General features: G+C 57.2%; 1 protein-coding gene across 1 annotated transcript; it reads right to left on the reverse strand.

The window, feature by feature from the left end:
• Positions 1-460: 460 nt before the first annotated feature.
• On the reverse strand, positions 461-3,448 carry OCM2 (oncomodulin 2). Its single transcript, XM_045829362.1, has 4 exons — positions 3,388-3,448; positions 2,691-2,823; positions 1,905-2,014; positions 461-486 (listed from the first exon to the last, which is right to left on the reverse strand). Exons 1-4 carry the CDS (start codon positions 3,446-3,448, stop codon positions 461-463), a joined length of 330 nt encoding a protein of 109 aa, XP_045685318.1.
• Positions 3,449-10,687: the final 7,239 nt, after the last annotated feature.

A 10,687-nucleotide genomic window follows, 5' to 3' on the forward strand; every position in this document is an offset into this window, starting at 1 on the left:
CCTTCCCGTTAACTTCCGACGCGGATACGTGAACTTGCAACGTGAACTTGCAACGCCCCTCGTCCGTGACTTCTTTCCAGCCCGTTCTCCCCGTGCGCTCGCGCACGGTTAGGCCGGACGTCTTCCCAAAAGCCCCCACACCGCCTCCCTGCACCCCCCGCCGGGAGAAAAGACCACACCCACACGCCGGCCACGAGGAGAAACGCGTCTTTATTGGAGGGCTGTTGGAGGCCTTGTCTGCGGAGGGCCTCGCGGGAGTCGTCAGGGCACGCCCCCCCCTCCGAGGAGTCGGGGTGGTCGACTGTCTACTCTGTTACCTGGCTAGAACGCACTCTCGAGCATGTGGGGGGGAGGGGGGACGACAATAAATAAATTAGGGGGGAGAGGTGGGGTGTTCCATGTTCCTGGGGTTTTGGAGGCCTTCCAGCTGATTGTGTCTTTTCTCCATGGTCTCGGGTCTTTAAGAATGTACCATTTCCTGGAATTCTAGAACGAAAGAGGGGAGAACAAGGGTCAGTGGAGATGGCTCGGGACTTTTCCGACCCGCTGCGGGCAGTGAGCGTCTTGAAGGGGAACGGGAACAGGCGAACTGCCAGGTGATGGGTACGCCCCGGAGGGCACACGGGAAGAAATCCCGCCTGCCACGGGCTGCAGGCCCACCTGGCCTCACCTTCCCACGGGACCCGACTGCCCACGCGGCTTTAGCTGTGCAGCGGAGCCCCTCCCACCAGGACTAGCCACCCCCCCAGTCCGCGCTCTCTGGGGGTGAGCGAACTCCGGACAAGGGCCCATCAAAATCTGTGATCTTCGAACTCTGCGCCTGATCAGTTCCAGATAGAAGGGGGAGGTTTTTGTCTACTCTGTAGCTATGTTTTGCATTTTTAGGAAACATTTAATAGGGTGGTACTTTGAACTAGTTTTCTCTTTGAACCCTATAACCATACCCCGAAAGTTTATATGGCTAAAAGATAATAATAATAATAATAATACGATGTGTGGATGCTATAAATAGGAACTGAGAACTGGGGATTTACTTCATATTTATAGTAAGCTTTTGCCCATTCGGAAGTCTTGCATGGTCAGGTTTAAACAAATCAATCTTCCCTTGCCTAAACCATTTTTTCCCGAGTTTTTTTTAGAAGCTCCATTACCTCCCACCATGTAAGTGGTAGTGGCATCATTCTGAGTAAGTTTTTAAAATAAGGATCCAAAGTAGCGGTTTTTTGGTTTCAACTTAATACCCCAGGAGGACCACACGTGGGTTCTCCTGCACCGGCGGGCTCGGAGCAGCGGTGTGACAAAGTCACAACGGACTGAGCCGGTTCTGCAGCCTGTAGCCACGCTGCCGTCCGAGTGCCGGGCTCCGCACACGGAAGGCTCCGTAAATGCTGGCGGACGTGGCTTATGTTCCCAGACGGGTACCGCCCGCTTGGTGGGCGGCTGTCCAGTACACACCTGTGTTAAAGCTCTTGGACGCTAAGAAGCTTTCCTGCCCTAGACGACAGACCCTCTGGTATGGGACGCCCTTGAGAACGCCGGCCCTTCTCTTACTCGGAGGGGCTCAAGCACCTCGGTGGAGACTCCTGACACTCGTTTCGAGGTGCATCTGGCTGACTCGCACATCGTGGGCCAGGCCACTCGCTGGCGCCCTAGTCGGGCGAAGGGTGTTTTCTGGTTCACCGTGACCTGCGGGCCAGCTGGTACGGCACGCCCCAGGCACTCTGTCAGGGTCTCTCCCCATGTCACCTGCACCCTCACTTCAGTCCCATTGCACAGGTGAGGAGACCGAGGCTCCGCAAGGATAAGAAAGGGGGCTTTGAACTCACAGCCGGCGGGTCTCTCGGCCCCCCCCCCCCGCGTGCTCCCCGAGCTAGTCCCTCACGCTACGGGCGGCGCCGACGTACCGTCAGCCCCGATCTTCCCGTCTCCGTCGTTGTCTGCGGCCGCCATCAGGGACTTGGTCTCTGACTCAGTCAGCTCTCTGGCGCCGCTCTCAAACTTCTGGAGGAAGAACCTGCGGGACAGCGCAGGCCTCGGGGAAGGTGCCGGAAGACCGCTCGCTCGTCTGTCTCCCCGCTCGCCCTTTCTCTTTCTGTCCACGCAAACCGGGCGTCTGTTCGCAGCCCACTGCGTAGCCGGGCAAAGTCTCACCCAGCAGAGGGTTCGTTCATCGTAAGAGCGCTGGGGGGCATTCTGTTTCTGAGAGTTTTTTCGGGGTTTTGTTGATAAGCCCATTTACCAAAGAAAACCCCTAAAACTAGTGGATGTGTGCACCTCCAATCTTAGGTGCCTGTGTTTACATGTGTGGCCCACTGACTCAGGTCCTTCCCTTTTTTTTTAAAAAAAGATTGTATTAATTTATTTTTAGGGAGGGGGGAAGGAAGGGAGGAAGAGAGGGACATGACGATGTGAGAGAGAAACATCGATCGGTTGCCTCCCGCATGCGCCCCAGCCGGGGCCCTGGCCCACAGCCCAGGCGTGTGCCCTGACTGGGAACCTTTCGGTTTGCCGGGTGACGCCCATGCCTCTGAGCTGCACCAGCCAGGGCCCCTCCCCTCTCTCGGCGCCCCGCTGAACGGCCGGCACCGAGGCCGGCCACCGAGGAGACACGGAGCGAGCGGGCCTCCCCCGCACCGCAGCCCCAACCGCCGACGTGGAGGAGCCAGGCGGGCTCAGGGGCGGGAGCTCACTTCAGCTCCTCTTCATCCAGGTATCCGCTCTGGTCGTTGTCTATGAACCGGAACACGTCCTTCACCTGGCTGGCCGACATCTTGGAGAGGCCTGATGTCTGGAAGAATTTTTGGGGTTCAAAAGTATCTGGGTCTGGAGAACAGAGAGCGGGTTACTCTGGTGCCCGTCGGATCCCATCCTGTGTCTGGGCCGAGGTGCTGAGAACGTGGGTCGTTCGAAATACTCACCGTGTCATCGAGCTACAGGGGGGGCTCTACTCGAAAGAAAAGGCGTTTCATGTTTGTTTGGTTTTTGTTTTCCAAAGACAGAGGGGGCGGCGGCCAGTGGGAGATTTTTAAGCAGCCGAGACTGGGCATCGCCTGCTGACCACCACCGCTCAGCTTTCCCTCTGCCCTCGATCCGTCCCTCTGCCCCCCAGCCCCGTGGCCCCCCGCCCCACCCACTTTACGGCCGTGTCTCCAAGACGACAGCACCACTGGCCTAACTGGCGAGGGGACAGCCGCCCCTGGGGTCAGACGGCTCCGTGGCGGCTGCCGGTCCCCTCCTCCACTGTCAGTGTCTTTAGCCTCACAGAAAGGTCACCGCCACGTGCTCGCATTTCACAGCCCCGTGGCCTTAGGTAATCAATAACAGTCTCGTCCCCCGATCCCGTGAGTTTTCTGCGGCTCTGCCGGAAGGGCGGGCGCCGCGCTGTACCTTGGCACTCCTGCAGGGCCGCCGCGATGTCGTCCGCACTGAGGACGTCTGTGATGCTCATCGTCCACCTGTGCACACGGGGCGAGCGACACCTGGTAAGCGGCCAGCAGGAGCAGGCACGGCTGGGCGCAGCGCCCCCTGGTGGGCCCCCGGAAACTGTGTGTTCAGTTGAGAGTGTTTTGAATGTGACAACCGTGGTATGAAGTGCCGAGACAGAATATCCAAAGCGCCCTGGCTGGCGTAGCTCAGTGGACTGAACATGGGCTGCGAACCAAAGGGTCACAGGTTTGATTCCCAGTCAGGGCACGTGCCTGGGTTGCGGGCCAGGTCCCCAGTGGGGGCCATATCAGAGGCAACCACACACTGATGTTTCTCTCTCTCTTTCTCCCTCCCTTCCCCTCTTTAAAAATAAATAAATGCAATCTTAAAAAAAAAAAAAAAGAATATCCAAAGGAAAACCAAACACTGAACAGATCCCAGCCCCCTTGGTCTCAGGGCCCTCTCCTGGAGATGCCCCGAAGACGAAATTAGACGCGCGACCTAAAGGCCGACGTGGTTTCCTTTTCGTATAAAAGTCGTATTTACAGAATCGATCACTATAGAAGCCTCTGCACACCGTTCAGAAGTCAGCCATGCTACGACGATCACGCCAGCGCGTCCCTGCGCCAGCCGGAGGAACTCAAGTTGCAAAGTCCAGTGAGAAAGGGGAGCGCTCGGGCTGCGCGCGGACCTTCTGTGGGAGAGACGCCACGTCGCCCGAGGGACGAGGGACGGGAATCAGAGGCACGAGAAGCCCGCACCTCAGGCTGCACCTCAGAGTCTTCCCAGGGGTCCGCTCCAGGGGGAAAGGGGAATCTGAGCACAGCATGCGCCAGCGCGATAGGAACGCACGTAGGAAGAAGAGTCTGGGGTCTGGCAGGACCACCGGCTACTCACCGTTTTCGATTTTGCCCCAAGAAGAATCAGAAAAGAAAGAGTCGAAGGGAGCAAAAGACGGATGTGCTTTTGCTGCCGTGCTGACCTACCTTATATAGGATCGAAAAAGTGATAGTAAGAACCTCTTAGATTTCCTCTTCAAGGATCAGGTGGATGTGGCTCGGATGTCTCGCCTTGCTAACTAAACCTCTTTTTTTTTTTCTATTTATATCTCAAGGGAATGTGGGTGGGAACAGCCAATTTTTTAAAACAAACCTCAACAAACCTTAACTAAGGTTTCAATTCTGCAAATGAACCCCTCTGGCAGAGCGTGGAGGAGATACTAGAGGCCAAAGCGAGGTTAGCACGTGTGGGGGTGCTCCGTCAGCTACAGAGGGCCCCCAGATGTCAGTGGCTGCCGCCTGAAGCAGGTCTGTTGTCAGCCTCTGCAGACCTGTGGCAGCAGGAGGCCAGCCTCAGCGCTGAAACTCAAAATCCGTGTGTCACAGGGACATGCGGGACTTGTCCAGCAAACGGATGGCACTGGGTAGATGACTTTCCCCAAAAAAGTCTCGACTTCAGTATCTCCCAGCTGCATCTGAAATCGCACACCCCAAAAAGGCAGTGAGGGGGAACCGAACCACCCACCGCTCCTAACCCCACAGCTAAAACCTGCAGAAAAAACTCGAGGCCCGGGCTGGAGGCTGCAAGGTGATTCCTGCTCGCAGCAGGCGTTAATGCGTCCCCTGCATGGGCAGGGCTGCACTGGACGTTTGTTTTTAATTGCGGTAAAAACACATAACATGCAATTTATAACCTTAGTCATTTTGGGGTGTCCCTGCAGTACGGTGGCATTAACTGGATGCACGTGGTTGTGCAACAGCTCTCTAGAACTTTTTCCTCTTTCGAAACGGAGCTGTCTCTTGACGCCCCCTGCCCCCAGCCCCTGGCAACCAGCGTTCTGCTTGCTCTCTGTGTCTTGGAGTCTGACCGCGTTAGAGACCCCTCACAGACAGAGCCACAGTGTGTGTGTCTGGCGGCGGCTGCCTGTTCCACTGAGCATCATGTTCTCAAGGTTCGTGTCAGCATTTCCTCCTTTTTGCTGGATGCGTTTTTTGAAGGTCAAGAACCATGTCCATGCTGTACCCAGAAACATCCGGGGGCTCAGACGCGGACAACCAGGAGGAGCTCTGGAGAGAGGCCCCGGACGCCGTGTGGTAGGACCGGCACAGTCCTCGTCAATTTGCCCCAAATAAGTATCCCCACATCGCACTTTAGCTAGCGTCATCAGGGAGGAGGCTCTTTGGGAAATCCCAACAGCTCGTTTTAAACTGATTTGGGAGAGAGAGGAAGTCGGGGGGCGGGGGGGGGGCGGGTGGAGAGAGAGAAGCCTCGATTTGTTGTTTCAGCTCTTTATCCATTCGGTGCTCGATTCTTGCACATGCCCTGACCGGAGATCCAGCCTGCAACCATAGCGTGCTGGGGGTGACGCCCTCACCGCCCGCCCGGGCCAGCCCGGGCCCCTGCGGCCTTCCTTGGGTGACCACGCGGCAGGCCGGCACCGTTCCCGTCTGGCCCACATCACGTGGCCAGCGCCCACTCGCACGGCGCCTGACCCAGCTAGGGACCCAGCCATTATTGGACGAGCAGAAACGTAAAAACCAGCCAAAAGGACTTGAAAATAGGATTATCAGCGGGCATCTGCTCTTGCCCACTCTTACAAAAACAGATTCTGAAAATAAATTTCAAGAGTTTCGCCTCAGGTTTCTGACATTAAGTTGCCATGGAAACTCTCAGAGTCCTTTTTTTTCTTCCATGGAAGAGTGTATGATTGTCCACAGAGATTAAAAAAAAAAATTGAAAAAATCTGCCCGCTTAAATGAAAATAGCATATGGGTGAACCAAGACACTCCAGATTTTCATGTTGTTTTTCTGGTAGAGAATAAAGATAGCAGAGACCCAGTAAAAATGTCATTTGAATCAACAAGGCAGCCAAGATTATAACTTGAGTTCCGTTCTGTGCAATCTGGGGTAAAAATGTGGATTCCCGCAAAAGGACAAGTAATGTACGACTCCACTAATAGGAGGGACCTGCGGCGGACGAGTTCACAGAAATGGCAAGTGGTGGGTGCCGGGCACTGGGGGCAGGGCTGGTGAGTGCTCGCATGATGGGCTCAGAGTTTCTGTTTGGGAAGATGAGCGAGTTCTGCGGGTGGATGGCCGCGAGGGTCGCACAGCCACGTGAAAAGCCACAGGTGTTACACTTAAAAATGGGCGACGCGGCAAGTTTTCTGCTGTGTGTTTTACCACAACCAAAAAGGCTGGTTCAGCGGGCTTCGTTATGTCGGCCTCCAGGAAAGGGCCGAAGGAAGATCCGGACGTCCATCTCCACTGGAGCCCAGCCCGTCCTTGACCGGCCGAGGGACTGCGGGCCTCGGGTTCCCCTTGGAAACAGGAGTGACGCACCTGCTCTGCCAACTTCCCAGGGCTCTTCCGGGGACCCACGGACCGAGCGCAGGTCTTCACACTTCTGGCGAGGCTTCCGCGCACCCTGCTGAGTCCCACCCCTGCCCTGGGACAGCGGGGGGCTGCACCTGTGCCCATTCTGCTGGCCTGGTGGGGGCTTCCGGAGGGGAGGGCGCGGACGCTGGGGTCAGCCGGCCATGTCTGCAGTGGGGAAGGCAGGCTGTGTGGGGGGGCTTGCCTGCTGCCGATGGCGCTGGACCCTCGGCTCACGCTGGTGTCTCGGATGTCGGCTGCTGTTCCGGCTGATCCCCCGTTGCAGTCCAAATCCCCAGTGTCGCTCAAGGCCCCCCGACACGGATGCCCTGCTGACTGCGTGGCCCTGTGACCGCTCTGCCCGTGCCGGCCTGACCCGTCCCCTCACTCACTGGCCTGTCCTCTGTGTTGGTGTCACTGCCGCCTGGGTCCGCCTCATCGGCGACAAATCTCTTGAACGTGTCTGAGGCCCACTTTTCAATGTGTTGGCTGCTTCCTACTCTCTCAGCAGATGGCGCCCCCTAAACACTCCTCAACTTCATCTTCTTCTCGAGCTTCACCGTCCCTGCCCTGGGGCAGGGGGCCGTCATCTCTTTCGGGACCCACTGCAGCGCATTCCTAGGGGCCAGCCCTCACCCACTGGGACCGCCTGCAGCCCAGCGGGGCGGCTGTTTTCCAAGCCCACGGGGGTCACGTCCCCAGGGTCGCCCTAGCCAAGCGCCGCCGTCGCGTGGCTGAGCACGAGAGAAAGCTGTCGTCTCAAGTTCTGGAGGCCTGAGGTCTGAGTCAGGGCTTCTGAGCCTCCCTCTTCATGAAGGCTCTAGTAGGGGAGGACCCTCTGCCGGGGGCTCACGGCGGTCCTTGGCGTCCCCTGGCTGGTGGCTGCGTCACTCCAGTCTCCGCCTCTGTCGTCACATGGCCACCTTCTCTCTGGGTGCCTGTCCTTTCCTAAAGGGACACCAGGAAATCTGAAGGGGCTCGGGAGCCCCGCATCAGGCACCGGAGTCAAAGACCCGGTGTGTGAGTAAGAGGCCTTCCTCGCGCTTGTACCACTCAGGACATCACCAGGGCCTGAGGAGCCAGGAACTAGGGACAGACACCAATATATATATACATTCTGGTTTCGCTTTAAAAAAAAACAAACCGGGATCTTTAAAAAAGATTTTATATGTTTATTTTTAGAGAGAAGAGAAGGGAGGCAGAGAGAAAGGTAGAGAAACATCGATGAGCAAGAGAAACATCAGCTGGTTGCCTTTCTCATGCCCTCAGCCGGGGACCTGGCCCGCAGCCCAGGCCTGTGCCCTGACTGGGAATCGAACCGGCAACCTTTTGGTTAGCAGGCCGGTGCTCAATCCGCTGTGCCACACCAGCCAGGGCAATATATATACATTCTGTTATCTCACATCGACACAGTGAGATCCCAAGGGCTGGCTCCATGACATATACACTCATATTTATTGCTTCCACACCCGTAGTATTTATTTATAGCCAATTATTTAAATTAATAACTTCCGCTCCTCGTGCCAGACACATAAAAGGCACTCCATGATAAGTCACTGAGTGAATGAATAGGAACCCTGTTGTTCTAAGAGCTTGGATAAATTCCCCAAGGTCTGACGGCTGGGAGAGGCGGAGCGAGGCTGGCCGCCCGCGTCTCCTGACCATCTGTCCTTCAGGGCCACGTCTGGGCGACGGCATGGGGCTTGAGAACAGCCTCCTGGACTGGGACCTGGCTCCGACACCCGAGGTCCCCACAACTCCTGGCTACAGCACCCCTTCCTGGAAGTTTGTGTTTGTTTGTCTGGATGGTTTTCCCTGGGGTCTGATTCTCGAGGGGATGTCTTCCCAATTCAAGGACCGCCCCCCCCGCCCGCCTCCAGCACCGGCCTCCGGGGGCAGAGCACACGGGGCGGGGGGGCCGGGGCGGGAGCGGCAGCCCTCTCTCCTGACATCGTCGGGTTTAGTTGCGATTTCTCCTTAATTAACTCACTTCGCGTCCGTCAAACGCTGTTACCTCCGGCCCGGCGGTAAGTTGAGACGGTGACGCTCACATTTCCCGTTCATGAAAAAATCAGCCTTCTGGGGCGTTTTGTTTCTTTTCTCCTCTAACATTTCATGCACGTCTGAGCAGTCCGGGGCCCCCCTAAGAGGTTTGCCCTTGGTCAAAAACCCATACATGGGTCAAATAAGCCAGAGTTGGTCAGACGGCAAAAAATCCAAGGACAGGTTTTTTAAAACGTGTTTTTTTATGAATTATGCTCTCACAGTCATCCCAATTTTCCCCCTTTGCCCCCTCCACCCAGTACCCCCCACCACGCCCTCAGGCCACCCCCCGCACCCTTGTTCGTGTCCATGGGGCCGGTGTGCAGGTTCTTCGATGCCGCACTTTGCATCCCGTGGCTACTCTGTAACCACCTCTGCGCGGGCAGGTGTGCTTGGGGTGGGGAGGGTCCCGGTCCTTCAGTGGAGGAAGCTGGAGCGGAGCGGCCGGGTTGCGTGGCGGTTGTGACGTTGTGAGACGCGGCCGGCCCGTGCTCCAGAGAACCGTGAATTCAGGAGGGGGGCCCGTCGCCCCAGGAGAACCACTGGGCCCCTGGGCAGCGCGTGTCTGTTCACTCCGAGGCCGGCCGTGCGGCAGGGGGGGAGAGTTCCAGAGCCCCGCACCCTCACCGACGCTCGGCGAGGTCGGACTTCTCGATCCGGGACCCTCTCCCGCGCGTGCAGTGGCACCTTGTTGGGCTCCGAGTCTGCGTTCCCCTAACGACTAGTGATGCTAAGTGTCTTTTATGTGTTTATGCTCCAGACTGCATGTTCGGGTCCACCCCTCCCTGCCCCTCCGTTCCCTGCGGAAGTCCTGTGTTGATGGTATTAGGAGGGGGGGGCCTTTGGTAGAGGGTTGAGTCATAAGGGTAGAGCCGTTTGAATGGGACTAGTGTCCTTATTAAAGAGACCCCCTCCCCGCCCCAGAGCTCCCTCCTCTCTCCTGCCACTGAAGGAAACAGCAAGAAGCTGGCTGTCTGGGAACCAAAAAGTGGGCCCTCCCCAGACTCCAGACCCGCCTGCACCTGGATGGGTGTCAGACCGCCCGACCTCCAGAGCGGGGAGGAAAAATGTTCGTTATTTCTGAGTCCCCGGCCTGTGAGAGATTCTGTCGTAGCAGCCTGAGCGAACTCAGACAGCTTCTCTGCCATCCCTACTGCGCATTAATTCTAAAGATAGGATCAATAACAGCAGGTTTATATGTCAGTGAGGAAGGTCTACAAGGCCTTGAAAAACTGATGGTGGAGGAGAGGGAGGGGGCCATTGTGGAGGGATGTCCTCGAGAGACCGGGAGGGGTTGGGGCCCGCTGACACTGGGAGGGGCCGGAAGAGTTAGGTCGCGGCCAGCTCCTCTTACAGAAGAAGGTGAGGGGCAGTGTCGGTGGGGTGCAGAGGCCGGTGACGGGGGGCTGCTAGGGTCTGGGGGGCCGAAGCGGTCTTCTGATGGCTCCCGATTCCCCTGGTGAGGGAGGGGGCGGGCGGTCTGCAGGGGTGAAAGTGCACCAGGCCTCCAGGAGGGGCAGAGTGGTCTGGGCAAGTGAGGGGGAGCGAGGAAGAGCTACAGGCATATGCTTTCCTGGGGGGAATTTTAGTTGCGGGAGACAGTTCAGACTTCAACGACCTGCAGAATGTGACAGGCACTGTTGGTAGTCTGACACCACTGGCCGTGACCTGGGACTCCCATTAACCAAATTTGGTGTCACCATGACCCGGCCACCTGATCTCGTCACCTGGGGCCCCTCTGTACGCGCCGAAGGTGTTTTTTTGGCCAGTGTCAGCACAGCTGAGCGGTATGATTCGCAAAAGCCTGAATTATTCATGTTTCGACCTATTCTAATGAGAACTT

This window comes from Phyllostomus hastatus, unplaced genomic scaffold (genome assembly GCF_019186645.2).
Source record: "Phyllostomus hastatus isolate PE091 unplaced genomic scaffold, TTU_PhHast_1.1 phas_contig_150, whole genome shotgun sequence".
Lineage (NCBI taxonomy): Eukaryota > Metazoa > Chordata > Mammalia > Chiroptera > Phyllostomidae > Phyllostomus > Phyllostomus hastatus.